Genomic DNA, 18,789 nt, shown 5'->3' with positions numbered 1-18,789 from the left:
AAGGACATATGAGCTGTACGTGTGTCTGATCTAATGGATACACAGTGGCTGTGCTTGTACAATTCAGAGCTGGAGTTTAATCACTCTCTGGCTTGCAAGCAAACCGTCTCACCTTGGGAGAGTCTGAAGTTCCCATCAGCACCATGTCAACAGAGCAGCCTGGGGAAAGCTCCACACGAGAAGGCTTGAGGCTGAACACCGGCTTCTCTCTGCTAGAGGGGAGCATAGATCCACAGCCCAGAATATCCTTCTTTTTGGGAGCAGAGATGGGAGGCAGGACAGTTTTGCCAGATAGGTCTCCCCCTTTTCGGGTTTTTGTGGAGGGCAGGATGCCATCAGTACGCCAGTACATCCACTGCTTTTGCTGGCCATGGTTGGTCAGCTTGAAGTGGTACTGGCATGACCCATGGCTTATAGGACATACCGAGGACAGCAAAGAGGTGAGGTATGCCGTTAGTGCTACAGCTATTAATCACCATATCATTATCATGAAGTCAAAATTTGACCCATGAGTGACTTTTATCTTACCTGAAGAATGTGCCTAGGTCAAGGCTGGGACCAAAAGGCCTGTCACTGACAATGGTGGTGCCAGTGCCTGTGGCAGACACAGGGATAGTGTGTGTTTGACCGTCCTGGATGGATACTTCCAGCCTGGCCTGGAAGTGATGTGTATTCTTCAGGTGTGCCACGACTCTCAGCTCCAGCTGGCTTTCTGCTGGCACTTCCCCCTCACTGGGCTCAACTCGCCCAAATGACGTTCCATAGTCCTGAAGAAACACATTTAAATTTCCTTTATAGTCTAAACTTGATGACCTATAGTGTTTGGTACGACCACAGACTATAAAAAATAATGGACAAAGCATCTGTGACCGATGGGTGATGTCCTGCAATGATGATGTCACGTCACGTCACGTCAGTGTTGCGTGACCATCGTAATTTTGCCCTATGGAAGGGTACTGTCATGGTCCCCCTCCCCTTCTTCCTCCTTTGTGTGTTTCATCTTGTCTGCTTAGTTTTCTGTGCTCTAACCTGTGTGTATGTGTGAGTGTGGGCATGGTGTTTCTCTGTAGGATGGGCCAGGTGCAGGCAATCTCCTGATGAGCTGGTGGGGTAAACAAGCTGTGGCTTCAGACCTTCTCGTCGCCAGGGTATTACTCCTGCCAAGTGAGTCACCGCAGCTCCTTGCTTCCTGCTCCAGCCATCGTCTGTGTACCTGCTTGCCTGCCTGCTTGCCCACCTGCCCGCTCGCTTTCCACCATCATCCGAGCACTCAAGACTTCACAAAAGGGATCTGCACTCGTCCTCACGTCAAAACCGAAGAACGGTTCAACCTCACTCACCCTTCTCCCATTTAGCTCTATCACCTCTGTAAATAAATTGCACTATTGTTTCACCAAAATCCTTGTCTTGTGTCAGCGCTCGGGTCAGTAAAATGTCCAACCCATCACAGATGCTTTGGTATTTTTGAAGTGAGGCTGTATGAGATAGTTACATATGGTCAGTGTATTACATATCGTAGCTGGCAGTTGGCGTTCCCTGTTTGCAGAAACAGACTGAATTTGCACCCCAGAACTCAGCATTACACTGCTGTATAGTGGGGTGGACAAAAAAACATATTTTAGCAACTTTAAAAAATGTCTAAGGTCTAAGTGGATGCTGTATTTTCACCGCTTTATCACCCATATAACTTCAGTATTTCTGTGGTGTGTTCATTGAGGGTCATGTTTACCATGTTAACAAGTCCATATGAATGACCCTTTTATGTGGTATATATGAAGGAAGCTCCGAGTTTACGAGTTGTGACGTGTTTGCTGATGTTTTCATAAAGGGCGCAGGCCATGGATTTTTCGGCCGATGGTAAGATGATATTGTAATTTCTGTTTCTCCAAACAGGGAGTGCACCAACCGCCAGCTACTGTATGTCATACACTGACTATACAAGTGTCTCATATAGCCCCACTTCAAAAATCCCAAACTAACACTTTAATGGATGTCATTAGTATTTTATTGTATTTTTAGCATGTGCATGACTGCCTAACAGTGCTTCTATGTGTGCTCTGAGGTGTGTCTGTGTTGGTGTGTTTGTACCATGTGAGCAGTAAAGCGGGCTGGAACGGGTGACTGGTTCAACAGTTGCAGGGTTCTCGTAATGTTGGTCAGAACTGGGATTGTACCAAAGTCCAGCTGTGGGCTCTCAAAATGAACTATTGGCCCCTGCCCAATACAGGACAAGACCACCTCCTGGAACAGAACACAACAGAACAGTTCAGAACAAAAACTCACCAATACAGCTACATGCACAGTATTCTGCCAGTAACAACACAGATACTCTCTCTCTCTCTCTCTCTCTCTCTCTCTCTCTCTCTCTCTCTCACTCACACACACACACACACACGCACAGACTTGTGCTGACCAGGGGCTGCTGGGTGCTGCCGAACAGAGCGATGCATAGAGTGTGCTGCTGCCTTCCAATGGCCTTAGCCAGCAGAACCACAGGAAGCTCTTCTGAACTGTGAGGAAGAATCAATCCTCTTGGTGCATAACTGCCAAAAAGCAGTGATGGACACTCCTCGTAGTCCTGAAAAAGGTGACACAGATTTATTTTTTTTAAGAAAGGCATAAAGGCCCAACATCTGCTGTATATATAGATTCTTAACAAGATAAAATGATAGATGGTCTCGGAAGGAATTTCTTTTCACTCCCCTTGTCAAGCCAAGAGTGGACTGTTGACAAGCAGAGATTAAAATGTTGATCATTTGTACCAGAATTTAGCAGTTTTGTGCAGCTATTAAACATAAAATATGTAATTTTCTGCCAATAATCTTAATTCTGTAGACCAAATCACAAAGTTTATTTAAAATAACTTCAGCTAAAGCCACTTAAAAAAGGCCACCTTAAAATATCAATATCAAATTAAGTATATGCTATATTTAGAATATTTTCACATCTTTACCTTGCTGTAACACAGCTGATATAAAAACACTATACTCCAATGAGAAAAACAGTCATTTTACTTAACTGAACGACGGAGCTGCTGCTCTATCGCTGCCTCCATCAGCTGTTGTGGAAGGTTAAGAAGAGACAATATTCAAATATAGTAGATACTTAAATTGCTGTTGATTTTTTTAGGTGGCTAAAGCATATTTTGCTGTGGCCCCGTCCACAGCAGGACACTGTTTAGCTTCTGTGCCAGTTGAAAACTGTTTTCCATCCACATGTGTTCGCCCTACCTAAACCTGACCCAAACCCTCTAAGGGAGTGTACTCTATTTATCGGAGCAGGGAGGGTGGCCGGGGTATGACTTTTTTTCTCATCCTGCAAGCTATAAATGTTTTTCCTAATCAGTCACCCTCCCTCCACCATAAATGACTTTTTTTTGTACTCACACCAATTGTAGGTTGTATTGGAGTCAATGCCACTAGCAAACAGTGCAGCCACCAGAGAGTTCCTGGCTATGATAAATGGTGTGATTTTGCAGATTTCAAAGAAAACTTTCCTTTCAAATCCGCTAGCTGTTATTTAAAAAAAAAAACTAAAAAAACAAAATATTACCTTTTAAAGATGTGCATCCCTCACCAAACAAAAACAACTGTCCCTTCCGAGTGTTCTTTTTTTTTAAAAGCCTTACCCATTTGCCGTACATGTCACATTCACCCATTCACACACACGTTCAGACAATGGTGGCCGAGACTGGTATCTTCAGTATCTTGCCCTAGGATACTTAGACACGTTTGAGTGCACAGATTGGCAAATGTTTAAAGATGCTGCCACTCAAGATAACTATAAGCCTTGAAGAATATGCATCCTCTGTGACATCATATATCAGCAAAAGTGTTGATGACGTGGTCATCACAAAGACGGTGAGATCATTGCCCAACCAGAAAGCCTGGATGAATGAGAAGGCTCTTCTCAGAGCAAAAAAAGCTGCATTTCACTCAGGTGACAAGGAGGCATACATCATAGCCAGAGCACAACTGAGAGCTGGCGTCAACAAGGCTAAAAGGAGACACCAGCAGAGACTAGACAGAGACCTCAACAGCAACAGCACTAAAGATATGTGGCAGGTGATTCAAAATGTCACAGGCTACAAAAGCAGGAGCGCCCCCATCATATGTGAGGCCTCGCTGCCAGATGAGCTGAACACATTTTACGTCCACTTTGACCTCCTCAATAAAGACTCAGCTGTGAAGTCTACGCTGCCCCCAAAGAACCAGCCACTCTCAGTGACCACAGCAGATGTGAAAAAAACTCTTGCCGAAAAGCAAATATAAACAAAGTTTCCAGTCCAGACAACATTCCAGAACACGCACTACAAACTTGTTATGTTATAACTGACATTTTTAAAATCTGACTCTCACAAGAGACTGTTCCCTCCTGCCTCAAGACAGCCATAATCGTTCCAGTACCTAAAAAATCTGCTGTGTCTAATCCTAATGACTACTGCCCTGTGGCTCTTACACCGATCCTGATGAAGTGCTTCGAGAAACTGATTCTCCAACACATAAAAGACAACATCCCTGCCAGCCTGGACCCTCACCAGTATGCTTTCAGAACCAACAGACCCACAGAGGATGCCATTTTTACTGCTCTTCACTCAGTCTTCACTCACCTGGAGAATAAGAACAGTTACATCTGGATGCTGTTTGTTGACTTCAGCTCAGCGTTCAACACAATCTCTCCCATGAAACTGATTAGAAAACTTAACACTCTGGGCTTCAGTACAACACTCTGCAACTGGATACTGGACTTCCTCACATGCATCCCCCAGAGAGTTCGAATTGGCAGTCACACTTCTTCTACATTAGTCCTCAACATCAGAGCCATCCAGGGCTGTGTGCTCAACCCCCTCCTGTTCACATTGTACACCCACGGCTGGACTCCCAGACATCAGGAGAACTCTATTGTAAAGTATGGGAATAAAACCACCATCATCTGCTGTATGATAAACAATGATGAGAGTTCTTACTGGGCGGAAATCAACAATCTTGCAGAGTGGTGCACAGAGAACAACTTACTGCTCAACAAATACTAAGGAGCTGACACACCCCTGTCCACATCAGCAGTGCTGAGATATAGCTGGTGAACAGCTATAGGTTCCTTGGTTACAATCACTAAGAACCTATCTTGGTTATCACACATCACCACCCGGGTTAAAAAAAAGCACAGAAAAAGCTCTACTTCCTACAAAAACTTAGGAAGGCTAAATTCCAGAGCAAGATCCTGGTTAACTTCTACAGAGGAGCAACAGAAAGCATACTGACTCAAAACATCATGAACTGACATTGTACGTGCACAGCCCTACAGTGGGTAATTAAAACTGCCCAGAACGTCAGCTTCTTTCCTCAGGATGTGAGACTCATAAACTCCTCCTTCAACGCCAAAAGATGTAGCAGGAGCTAGGGACAAATTTTAAACAAATAAATCTACCTTGTACCTTGTTAGCTCACGTCTGGAACACACTGCATGCATGAGCAATACTTGACGGCAATCTTGCTGAACTGCAGTGTGTTTCGTGCTCGCAGTGTTCACACTGGCAGCGTTGTGGCTGCCTTGCTTCTGCAGGGCTGCCTACTGCTATGAGTTATTTATTTCCACATTTAAGGGCACAAATTCCAACAAAAAAAAATCAGCGAGCTACCGTTTCTCTAGATGTGCTGCAGCTGACAGGCAGCTGAGACGCGCCTGACCTGTGCTGCTCACAGAGCCAGTGTGGCTGCTCTAATTTGTTAACATAGGCGCTGAAAAATAAACAACACCTTCCATTACACTCATACACTGCTCATGCAGGCAGTGTGTTACAGGCATTAGCTTGCCACGAGAACAGTATCAATCTTCTCATCTAACCCCTGGCAAGACAATAAGTGCATTTTCCAAAATGCTATTGTAGCAGTATGGCTGTAGCTGTGCGGTGTCTTAATTAGTGCTGCAGGATCAGCATGTCTCTGCTGGGGGCGCAGTCTATAAAGGTGGGTGGTTGTGCCCTGGGAGCTCTCTTGCCTCAAAGCTTCCGGGTGCTCCGCTTCCACCAGTAGCTTCACTTGATTGCCTCGCGGCCCGATCGCTCGGCTCGCCGATCCCGGGTATGTGCGGTGCTGCATGGTTCTGTGTGCTTTTCATAAAGTTTCGCGGTCATCATCAACATTGGCTCTTGTCTCTCATGCAGTGCCTGGACTCGGGTTTTCCTCTCCCTTGCTGGCACCTCATCTCGCGTGCTGCAGCGTGGGAGAGTGATCCGCGGTCTGCCACGTTTGTAATTATGCCGCTGTGGCGCAGAGTGCTTCTCTTCCTCACTTTTTGATGTTCATTCAACTCCTGACGGTATGTAGACATCGTGATGCCAAGTTACCGGCATAGTTAATTTATGAAATTAAAAAAAAATATATGTCTTTCAATGGCAGGGTACACGTGTGTGCGATCCTCTCCACCAGCTCTAACTCCGCCTCCCTCGCACGCCGCGTCGGCCGGCTGCTGTTTTGCGTGCCTGTTTGTGTGGCGATTGTTTATCCATTCATCCAACTCTACGTCTCCAACTGTGCTGCTACTGGCACTCATTAAAGTGACTGCTGTCCCTATCCTGGGCTGCGCATATCTTAACCTTTCCCTAAGCATGGACTGAAGTTTATTAGTAATAGTTAGTGTGTGTTGCATGTGTACTGGGGTTTAGTTACTTTTGATAGTTGTTGCTTTATTTCTTTGCTTTATGTTTGGGTTGTTTTGCATGTTTGTTTTGGCTTACTTATTCTGGATTATTTTTCTTTGGTTGCCTTGCATGTTTATTTGGGTTTCTTAGTTTTGATAATTTCAAGATTATTTCTGATTATCTTTATTTGTTTTGGGTTGTTTGACAGTTTTCTTTTGCTTGCATGTGTTGGGTTTTGTTAAGCTATGTGGGTTCATTAATTTAACCCTGATGTAAAACCTAATTTAGTTATTTGCCTTTCTCTTTGTGTATTTTGTGCGGTTTTGTTTAGGGGTGAGTGCATGCGTGGTGTGTGTGTGTGTATACCGATTTTATTGAACTGTGTTAAGTAAAATAATATATTGTTAAATAAAGTTAACTTAATTTTTTTACGCTGGACCCGGTCTCAAGCTTTCATCAGTGAATGAACTTGTGTGCTTTAAATACTGTGGAAAGGGTTAGTACAATTCTCCAGGTGAAATGCCTGGGGTGGCGTTATCGGTAACTGATAATTAATTTGTCAAATACTAATTCCTCCAATAGCGGTTTGGGTGTGGTTGGCCTGATCAAAATTCTTTTTAAGAGAATTATTAAACTTTCTCCATTATTCAACCTAACACCCCCGCCCCCCATGTCGCCACACTATCATCATGTTCACCATTTTGCTGTATTGAGCTGGAAATGAGTTAATGTGTTTTGTGTTTGTTAATTCACTATTCTGTGAGTACCCTGCCATATAATATAAACACACAAATAAATCATTCCCTGCAATGATGTCATTAACCTGGTCAAGCATGCCGTAGCAGGCTGGCAGAGTGCTGTTGTTGGTCAGCCGCACTCGCTGCTCATAGGGGTGATCGAGGAAACACCTTTGAAAGTCCACCACTGGAGTCTCCACCACAATATCAGGAACAACACACCTATTGACAAAGAGGAGTAGCCAGAGAAAGATGGAAGAAGAAAAGATCTGAGGCTTATTTATCGGTCAAAACAGTAAATGCATTACTTCATGCCAAACCTGATTCACAACTTTACAATGGCAGCGATTGCCGTGAGGAAGTCAGATTACCATTGCCCTTTTCTGAGCGATGGTGCAGGTAATATTTCAATGTAATATTATATAAATTAGGTTCTGACATTCAAACACACTCCACTGATTTGTCGACACCTGTGTTAAAGTTCAGTGGATCACATTAAAAGCATGCAAAGCATCAGCAACAGCCAGAAGCAAAGCAGAAGTTACTGCCAGAAAAAAAGGCACTTTCCCGCAAGAGAAAGGGTGGTAGGAGAGTTAGTGCAAAGAAAGATGAAGCTCTGCTGTTTTATGGCATCTTGTGACACAGCTGTAATCTGGCTGTAATACTCATTTGAGAGGAAGAGATGATATTGCATGTTACAAGGACAGAGGGGTGTTGATTCTTTTTTTTTATCCATTAATATTTTATGAAGTAAAAGAATGGAAAATATCAAACTTATGTGGTAGAAGAGAAAAATACAGGACAACTAACCCAACAATGTCTTAATGGCCTTAAAATGCAAACTAAGTATTTGGCTGCATCTTACAGATTACAAGACTAACCTAAACTGATGTACTGTATGTTTCAGTGTGTGTGTGTGTGTGTTCACATCTGTAAATGTGTCTGACCTGGCATTGATAGGCAGACTTCTGATCTCCTTCCCAACACCCTCAATATCAACCACCAGCGCCACTCTGTATCTCCTGACTGTGTTGGAGCACAGCGTCACCTGTGAAACACATACAACATGAGACCATCAAAGGTTCCAAACAAACAATGAGTAAGACTCACATTAATTGAACAGGATTTCAGCTGGTAGGTATAACATTGTTGCAACAGAATGTTTGATGAATGCATCACACGACTCAAGGAAGTCAGTTTAATATTTGAATGATGAAGTAGTGTGTCAGTCTGAAAAACAAGTCAGCAGAACTTGCTATCCAAAGTTCAGCTAAAAAGTTTTACATTTTGGGAAGCTCAATACCACTCTTATGTCTGTTCATGTGCTAAATATGTGGCTTAGCATAACAACTGCAGTCCCAAATCTAATTAAATAACATGGTTCCATATATCTCATTATTTAATCCATAAAAAAATGTAGTAATCGCCTCACGGTGTATGCCTCCCTTTTTTGAGACTGGCACTTTTAATGCTTCATGATGGGAGGCCCCTGTTTTTACACTGCGCTACAAAGGTTTCTTTTTCTGAGCACTAAGAGTTGGAAAATGTTCCAGTCTTGGTAAAAACACTGTCACTTGCTGTTCAATCACAGTAGAGGAGTGCAAACGGCTTACAGACAAGGCAAACCGTCACATCTGACATGTGCTGAACAACAAAAATCGAGAAAAATGTTAAAATGGTGTAAATTATATAATGTTTTCTGTCATGAAGCCACACATAGTGGTGGGTTCCTCCTCTCTCATTGCTGCTTCATCCTTCTCCTCATCCAGAGCAGGTACTCTACCACTGTGCTGACATGTTTACCTCTGTGGATATTCCGTATCATAGCAACCAGACCCAAACTAAAGCATCCCCACTGAAAAAATGCTGCGCTTCCAAAACGCTCCTAGCTGGGTGTTTCTGAGGAGCACCTGGCATTTTAAGCAGGGCAAAAAAAGCCTTAGTGGACACAGGGCTTAAGTGTCACCAATTCAGTATCTGACCAAATGTCATGACATTGAATTTGCTGAAAAATATTTTTGCAGAATATTATGATGTCACAGTGAAGTTGACCTTCAACCTTTTGAATCTCAAATGTTATCACTTCATAATTATATCCTATTACACATTTGTGTCAAATTTTGGCATATTTAGCGTATGAATTCTTGAGTCATAACCAAAAACATGTTTTTGAGGTCACAGTGACCTTGACCTTTGACCACCAAACTCTGATCAGACTGTTCTTGAGTTGGAGTAGACGTTTTTGCCAAATTTGAGAAAACTCCCTTGAGGTGTTCTACAAATACTGTCTTCAAGAGAATGAGACTGATGCAAGGTCACGATGACCTTGACCATTGACCACCTAATCAGTTCATCCTTGAGTCCAAGTGAACATCCCTCAAGGTGAAATTCCATCAAGGTGTCTTGGTGATACTGCGTTCAAAAGAATGAGAAGGACAGAGAGAAACCTCGAAAACATAATGCATCCGGCCACAGCTATCACTAGCACAGAGGCATAATTATGCATTAAAATGATGTTGCTAATTTACTATACCGTAATGGTGACATCTGACAGAACATCCACAGAGCCCGCAGCAGGTGTGACAGTGAACTCCATGGGCCGTGCATGCAGGTCTGTAGCAGCACTGCCTTCCCAACTCTTCCTGGACACCTCAGACACCTGTTTGACACTAGTTACACTGGGGGGCCCCAAACCATCTCCCAGGACACGCAGGGCAAATGTGATAGGGACCAAGGAGGTGTTGAAGAGTGTACAGATTAATGTCAGAGGGAAACCTGCACAGAGAGGAAGAAAAACAGAGATGGACATGGAGAACATTTTGTCCTGATGTCGTGATTCTCTGGAGTATAACACATTTTATGTGACAACTTAAAAATGACTAAGCCCAAGAAAAATGTTATAGCTCACCAAAGGCTACATCTCCAAAATTGAGGTCTGAAACATTGAAGTCGAATGTGGGACCAATGACACAACCCCTACAACAAGAAGACACGAGTCATGAGAAACCCTGGAAAACATTGGCAGCCCTGCCAATGCTTATAAGGTTGCGTTTTGATTATTTATACTTGGATATATACTGAACTTGCTAACTTCACCTGAAGGTCACAGTAAGTGGTTGAGGCTGTCCTGTGACAGTTAGCAGCAAGTCCTCAGAGAAAGTTCCCAGAATGCCACTGTGGAAGGTGACTTTCACAATCTGGCAGGCTCCAGCGAGAACAACACCGTCCTCAGGACTGAAGGAGAAACAGTGGCCGAAAATGGTGTCAGGGCTTGATAGCCTGAAAGGGGCATCAGTCAGTCCTCTGTTGTACACCTGCACCTGGACAAAAAGACAGATCCATTAATTTAACACTAAAGTTATATATTTTTCTTGTTATGTGCCCTCCATCCAAAATCAATGTGCTACATTTATGTATTGTGATGTTATCATCCTAAGTTCAGCTTTAATAGAAAACAATTACAGTGCAAAAGATGCTTGATTTTATTTTTGCAGAAAACATTTGATTGCATATTTCAACACTTAAAGTAGAATTACCACCACATGGTTGTATGCCTCTGTGCACCAGGTAAGTTGCACTTAAGTTTGCATCCATGTCTGTGAAAACATGGATGCTTCTCACACATCTTCTCCTCAGCAGCACAGAAAATCGCAACAATCAGCACAGTTTTCAAGGTAGGAACTAGGCATGGGTGGTATGTTATATGTCATAATATCTTCATACCTTCCTGAAATTTCACTGGGGTGTACAGTATATGACGGTCTAAGTGTGCGGTGCTAACATCCACTCACCCCCGGCAGAGTGTCCCACTTACTTTCAGCTTTTCAGACTATTAAATATACAATTGAAACCCACAAATTTTTAAAGAAAAGTGATATTCTCCCACATATTTTCCTTTTGAACAGAGAAACACAACTGTACACCTTTTTGATTCAACTTTCTGTCGGTCAGGCCCCGTTAACTCATCATCAAACACACATCATTCAAACTCAACAGAAACAAAAATAAAACTAGCCCAAACTGTCTTGCTTATTCTTGCTAGTAATCTAGTTAGTAACTTCACTGTTCCAACAATTAGCAGCTCCAGTTAGGTTTAAATTAACCCTTAATTCACCAAGTTAGATGTATATAAACATGCCGTCCTTTCCCCTGCCAACAGGCAGACAGACACCCTGACCGGTTGTTTACAGTTTACACTCATCCCTTCACCACCGGGTATATGCATATGCAGACCTATGCCTTTGCTATTATATCTGTTTAATTACTTATTTATATTAGCCTATAGAAAAATAAGAAACACAACATAATGACTGACTGAGATACATGTGACATCAAACCATCAACAGCACCATTTACATGTAAGGGCCATATGTAAGATAAACAGTCTATAATAACACAATACAATGCAATAATAATTTGCATAGCATGGAGGCATAAAAAGGAAATGAAAGTTGATGGGTCGTGTTTTTAATTTTGCTAGTCAGTGTGCTGTGCAGTGTGCTTCTGGGGACGTTCCTGGTCCCCAGACTTTGCTGTAGAGTGAGTGATTTTGACTGTCACACTTCTCTTTAGTAGGGACTGCAGTGGAGGAAGAGAGGCTCTGCAGTGTAAAGCCCAGTATACACTGTGTGATTTTGGGCTGTCCCAGGTGAAAGATGACCATTGTGAAAGACAAGTGGCGATGTCTTTGGTTGTAGCTCTAAAAAGGTGGTCCTATGTCACACAGTGACAGAGGTTCAAGGATGGCCGTTGACATGGTCTTGCGATCAAAAGCGGTTTGAGATAAAAATCTACCAGTGTCAGAAATTTGGAATGACAATCTCACTGTGTGACTGCTTTTATGATGTATGTCTATGCTTTCATAAAAGCATAGACATACATCATAAAAGCAGTCACACAGTGAGATTGTCATAAGTCCAACCAATAGAAATGCAGCATGAAATGATGCACTGATCAGTGCAACTCTGCTAGTGCATGCTAGTAGATGCTAATAATTACTTCGAGCTCGAGCTTGCTATTGCAAAACCGGCATGCCGAGTTGGCCTCTTTTCCCTAGCCCTAACCATGTCCACATTCTCCTCCTCACCATCTTCTTCAGAATTTTTTCCAACACACATAAATACCATTGTAACGTGGGCTCGATTTGTTTGTTTTAATTTTTCTCTCACTACTACAGCAGTGTAAATGGATGATGGAGGCTGCCAACGTTTTGTTCATGCATATATAGGTCAATGGAAGTACATCATAGCCTGCCTTTCAATAGGAGTTGTTGTCATAGATGTAGTTGTCTGTCACTCTTGCGCGCACAGTGCTGCCAACTTGGTGACTTTGTGGCTATATCTAGCGACTTTCCAGACTTCCTTGGCGACTTAATAAGTCAAAAGCGACCTATAACAAATCTACCAAATTTTTCTGATTATTTGGGGAATGATAATGTTGACAAAGCTCTGCAAAAAGCATATCATATACCGTTCCGCAGTTCACATTACAGCCGAGCTCACGAGAGCCGAGTACAGCGAGGGCGGCTGCTTTCTCCTCCTCACCACTCACACAGCACTCATGCAGCCAGTCTGACCAGCAGCCCCACAGGCCAGACCTGCAGCAGACTCTGTGACTGCTCTGAGTGAGAGCTGCCTGCCCTGCAAATGAATCATGCGTGCCCAGCTTAAGACCGGTCACAAACGAGGATTTTACTACAGTTACAGCAGAGTCGTTGCTCAATACATATTTGTAGATATGTTCTTGTTTAAATATTCACTCTGTCTTTTTTAGTTTCAGACCCAAAAATCCCTCGCACAGTTCTCTCTGTCAGTCTCACACACACACTCAGTCAGTTCCTTGTCCCTCTTCTTGTTCCTCTGGTCAAATATAAGCTACAAGCCCACATTTTTGTTTTGCACTGCATTCATTAGATCACTAAAAAAAAGAAAAGAAAAAAAAGATTAGAGTTCTATGGCAACAAAAAAAGTTTGTAAATATGTAAATATTTTGTTAACTACCTGGTCAGCCTTTTCTATTCATTTTGCCTCTCACAGAATTTCATATTATGCAAATTAGTTGATCTAGCTACTTCTAGCTACTTTTGGGAGAGCCAATAGCTACTTCCCTTACAGAGGAATTGGCAACACTGCGTGCAACCTGCATGTGCTGACAGGCAGATAACTCCTTCCTAGTCATCACGTTGAAGACGGCATTCAGTTCAATTTCATTTAATGATGGACTTGAGGTAGGTTAAAACTGAGAAAAACAATACAGTGTATATAAGTAAGCTATACATATATAAAATATTAATCAAACATGAAAGACTCCAGTAAATGTGATTAAAAACAGCAATATAGCCTTATGTAACATACTATAGGTCAATTTACAACCATTTCGAGTTACTCACATGTTTCATCAAACACAATTTACATTCATCCAATTGGATATAAAAAATCATCAAAACTCAAAAATACTAAAGGTAACAGGGAGATATCAGTCTGAACTTCAATTAACTCACTGACGATACTCTTAAAAGGCTGAAATGTAGCAGATGTCTGCAGATATCCAAGGCATGCACAAATGACGTCACACCATGCCATGATCTGACTTCTTCCCTCTGTCTGAACTGAGCAATAGTTCTATGATCAGCTGGAGTAGGTCATAGTAAATACCGCCTCACAAATGTCCCTTTTTCCAGCTACTGACAGTACATGCATACATCAAACATGATGTTGTACCCAAGTTCACTAAGATCCATGTCGCAGAGTGTAGCTGAACTTATGATTGCAATTGAAATTGAAATCTCACAGTCTGCAGGGGGCTTAAGGCTCTGAGATAACATTAACATTAACATCTTCTCTCTTCTACTTATAAGTGATGAATCTACAGCAACTTATATGACACAGTCTCTGGCTATGTTTGATATCTAGTGTCAGAAAAAATGTTGTTGACACTATCTAGCCGCCATTTATGCTGTTAGCTTGTTTACTGTATTACATGAATGATGCTGTCACACTGGAAGTTCCACTGAGCCCAGTTCAAGCTTTAAAATTTTATATGAACCCCCCCCCCCACACACACACACACAAAAACCACAAATTATTGAATACTCGTATTTAACGGCGGAATCTGATTCAAATGACATAATTCTGAGACGGTACAGCCCTACTTGAGTTAGTCTAGACTGACAGTGTAGTCTCATTTAGAAGAACACATTTAGAAGAATGAGACGCATGCAAGGTCACAGTGACCCTGACCTTTGATATATGACCACCAAAATCTAATAGTTCAACCTTGAACCCACCTGGATGTTCAAGCTGAATTTGAAGGAAATAAATTTTGAGGAAATCACGAGACTGGGCGGACATACATGTATGTCCATGGACAGAGGTACGGACAGACGGATGGAGAGCCGAAAAACATAATGCGTCTGACCTTGGCTATTGAACCCGCAGAGATATAAAAAGGAAGTGTAGAAGTTTGTTTATGTTGGCCATTTTAACTTTTTATTTAATTTCGCCTGACAGTTTAATCTTATATATATATATATATATATATATATATATATATACACACACACACACACACATAGATATATATATATATATATGTATATGTGTAGACACCCAACTCATTGATTCAGCCACTGATGAAGATATAAAGTAAGATTTCCTGGCAAAGAGTTCAGTTTGTCATATTCTAAAGAAGATGGTAATTCTTGGTTAGCTTCTTCGCTGACAAGTTGGGGCACAAGATTTTAGCCTAAACTAAATGAAAAGACTTACAATAAAAGGGAGAGCATGCCACACATAAGCTGTTTCTACACTCACATCTGCAGTTAACAGGCTTCACTGTTCTTACCTCATAACACTCTTTGTAACCAAGAAATACATTTCCCATGTCCATCAGGTCATAGCTGAACTGGAGATTAGGTCCCAGGCCCCTGCCCTTTATTGTCAGAGGCAACCGAGATTCACGGCCTGGGTGTAGACACAGAGATAGATGCAGGGACAGACAACATGGCACAGTTAAAGACAGAGAAACTACAGGAAAATTTCCTTTTTTCGAAAAGTTTATACACAAATTTCGTCTGATCACGTTGCATGAATGAGAAAGGGTCTCATTCATGCGACGTGATCAGTGCTTGTTAATACGAGCATGTCAAGGGTTCCCACACATTTTTATTGACCCATAATAACAAATAATTTTTTCTTGCCCAACATTTGTCAAACTCTATTGAAAAACTTTGGGGAGCTTTTTGCCATTATTTGATGGGACCGGTTAAACATGAAAGGGGAAGAGAGAGGGGATGGAAACAGAAACCTTTAAACAGAAGCTTACTGTAACAATTTCACTACACACAACAAAATTCCATGACTTTTCCAAAACTTTTTTTTTTTTTTTAAGAATATTTACCAATTTAATGACTTTTATAGGCCTGGAAACTATGATATGATATCCCATGATTTTCCAGGTTTTCCATGACCATGGGAATTCTGTGTTCTGTTCTCACATGGTTGTCGAGCTACGACTGATCCCCAAAAATCAGGCCTAACCTGCTTAGTTTCCATCCAAGCCCGAACCTTGGCAGTAGTTTGGGGCCTTAGCAAAATTTCAAAAAGTTAAAAATCTTTAGCATGTTGGGCTGCTACCATCTGCTAGTTGGCATTAAACACAAAGTGTACCTGGGGCTAAGCTAGGACTGTCCTTAGTCTTGCAGGTATTTGGTAATAAACCAAATTACTGGACACCTTTAAAGTTTGATGTAAAGATGGTGCTAGATGGAAAGTCAAAGAATGGATCAGGAATCAAGTTATTACAATTCATCCTAAGGGGAACATGAATGTCTGTACAATTTGTCATAGCAGTTAATCCTGTAAAGTTCAAGACATTTCACATGATGGTCATACCAACTGTCACTGCCCCCATGGTGTGGCTGTTCCTGCATTGTAAAGATGCAAACACTGAGCTTTGCTATATGAAACCTAAATAAGTGCTGTATTTTCTAGCAATGTGGACTTACCTGTGACATCACAGTATATAGTCTGTTGGTACAGTTTGGCTTCCTTGGGCTTGAAGACAATGTGAAACTGTGCTGGGGTGTTGGGCCATATTTCACCCTCCTAAACCATGTAAAGACGATAAGAAGAAAATCTTGTTATTTTTCTTAAAGGATATCATATAAAGCAGACATGCGCACACTGTTAATGCATATTCTCTGACACAGAAACTGGAACTACCGCCTTGAGGTTATGTACCTCCAAAAATCAGTCAAGTTGCACTTACAGTTACCGTTTACATCTATGTCTGTGAAAACATGGATGCTTCAGACCCCCCACCCCCTCAGCACAGAAGAGCTCTACAGTCAGCACAGTTTCAAGGTGAACACCCAAGATTAGTGTCACCGCTTCAGTGTCTGACCAAATGTCTCCCCTTCTGTTCCCGAGTTATGACACTAAGTAATGGCCAGAGGTCTTTTTGCATAACATTATGATTTTACAGTGAAGATCTAATACCTTAGACCTGAAGATCTAATACATTTTGACTTCTATCATTTTATTCTACTTGACATTTGTGTGAAATTCTGTAAAAATTAGCATATGAATTCTTGAGTTATGGCCAAAAACATGTGTCATGAGTTCACAGTGACCTTGACTTTTTATTTTCAACCACCACAGTCCAATAATTTCATTATTTCCATATGCACGTTTGTGCCAAATTTTTGAAAATCTCCTCAAGGCCTTCTTGAGATACCTTGTCCATAAGGGTGAAACAGACAAGGTCACGTTGACCTTGACCTATGACCACCAAAATGTAATCAGTTCATCACTGAGTACAATTGGACATTTGTATCAAATTTGAAGAAATTCCAGAAAACAAAAAAGTAGGTGGTATAGCATGTAGCAGCCTAAGAGGCCTCGTTTCAAACATCCAATCTGCTCAAGTGCCCTTTGACAGGCTCTACCAGCTCAGAGGAGGTTATATGTTAACTCCCTTGTCAATAATAAAAGTATTACACCCCTCGTGCACATCGTGTTCAGTTACTATCTCTGCAGTGCAGTCTTAATGAGAAGAAATACTAGGCTGCAAACCCATAGGTAGGGTGTGGAACATTAGCTGAGGCAGATACTAGACAAGAGGTATATGGGAAGACACACCGCTGGTTCCACATATATGCAGCTGTGTGAGAGGGCCAGGAGGGTGTCCGAAGCAGCCTGGCTTCTGCCTTCCTGCAGGGCTCCGGACAGCATAGGGAGGCGATGGATCGCTGAGGGGTCGGACTCACACTGAACAAGCATCTGCACCCTCTCCTCCTCCTCCCACTCGAGTGCCGAGCTCTCCCTGGGAAGGTAGGAAAAATGGAAGGGAATACACAAAGAGGAATGAGGAGGGTCAGAGAGAAAAAGAGGCATCAAAAGGAACGAAGAGTTAAAGACAAGAAGAAACTGATGGACATTTAAGCTATTTTCGGCAATGCATGTTGTGGTCATGAAAAAAACAGGTAATTTTGTGGTGTGTTTCAGCAGATTGATTTGGTTTAGTTCAGTGCACATGGTTAAAAGTTGTGAATGGTACCTTTAGTACCTTTAAAACTGTCTGCATTTTTGGTCCCCCCTCTGTTGGGGTACCGTGCACACTGATCTGATACTAAAAGGTGGAGCTAGAAACACTGCAGTCCCTTCATTGGTCAAAAGAGAATCAACGTTCTGTGCTCAGGGCTGAGCTGTGGCTGCTTTAACTGCTGTTCATACCCTGACAAGTTTTTCATACCTAAGTTAACTCTAACTATAAAATAAAAGGATGTTTGCAGCCTCTAGCAGCAGCTGGAGTATTAGAAAAAATAATTTCATTCACTTAGCCAGCTGCCAGCAATTTTTAAGGTGGAACGTTTACTTGTAATGTTAATCAATGCATGAGATGATGATGCGAATCCATCAGCACACCTTAAATTTCAATATGACAACTTTGACCGCTCCATCTGTTTTATTGCATCTCTTGAATAACAGGTAGAATGTAGATGGTAGCTTTATTGGTCTTTTTTTTTAAACAAAATAACAATGACATACCCGTAGTAATGAGTAAATCTACAGGGGTTTAAAAATTGTCTGTTGTTTGCAAACGGATTATGTGAACTGCATATATTCTAATACTTGCTTGAAGAAAAACAATGTGTCATAACGTTGTTCCTGAGTGCTTGAGCAGCACTACACCCCTGCTCTTGCCTGAAATGGTGTCTAGAGCTGGGTAAAAAAAATCGATTCATCAGTGCATTGCAATATGTTTTTTGCCAATTAAATATCGATTCATAAAATCCTGAAATTGATTATTTCCGTTGTAATGACGTCCCGCTTCTGTGGGGGCAGTGTGAGGGCGACAGAGTGCGATTTACATTGTTCAGAGACCCCACTTTACCCCCGAACAACGTCTGTT

General features: G+C 41.9%; 1 protein-coding gene across 1 annotated transcript in view; it reads right to left on the bottom strand.

Moving 5' to 3' along the window:
• Positions 1 to 18,789, bottom strand: part of hydin (HYDIN axonemal central pair apparatus protein) — a 143,651-nt gene that overhangs the window by 89,460 nt on the left and 35,402 nt on the right. Inside the window, 12 exon segments of the mRNA XM_042502646.1 lie at positions 113 to 410; positions 529 to 767; positions 2,089 to 2,241; positions 2,414 to 2,578; positions 7,464 to 7,599; positions 8,325 to 8,425; positions 9,911 to 10,152; positions 10,286 to 10,353; positions 10,474 to 10,697; positions 15,220 to 15,338; positions 16,382 to 16,481; positions 17,517 to 17,700. Of these exon segments, the coding sequence (XP_042358580.1) occupies positions 113 to 410; positions 529 to 767; positions 2,089 to 2,241; positions 2,414 to 2,578; positions 7,464 to 7,599; positions 8,325 to 8,425; positions 9,911 to 10,152; positions 10,286 to 10,353; positions 10,474 to 10,697; positions 15,220 to 15,338; positions 16,382 to 16,481; positions 17,517 to 17,700 (2,029 nt within the window).

Source organism: Plectropomus leopardus, chromosome 15, assembly GCF_008729295.1.
Source record: "Plectropomus leopardus isolate mb chromosome 15, YSFRI_Pleo_2.0, whole genome shotgun sequence".
NCBI classification, from domain to species: Eukaryota; Metazoa; Chordata; class Actinopteri; order Perciformes; family Serranidae; genus Plectropomus; species Plectropomus leopardus.
Note: the sequence above shows the minus strand (reverse complement) of the source record. Positions and strands in the feature narration are given on the sequence as shown.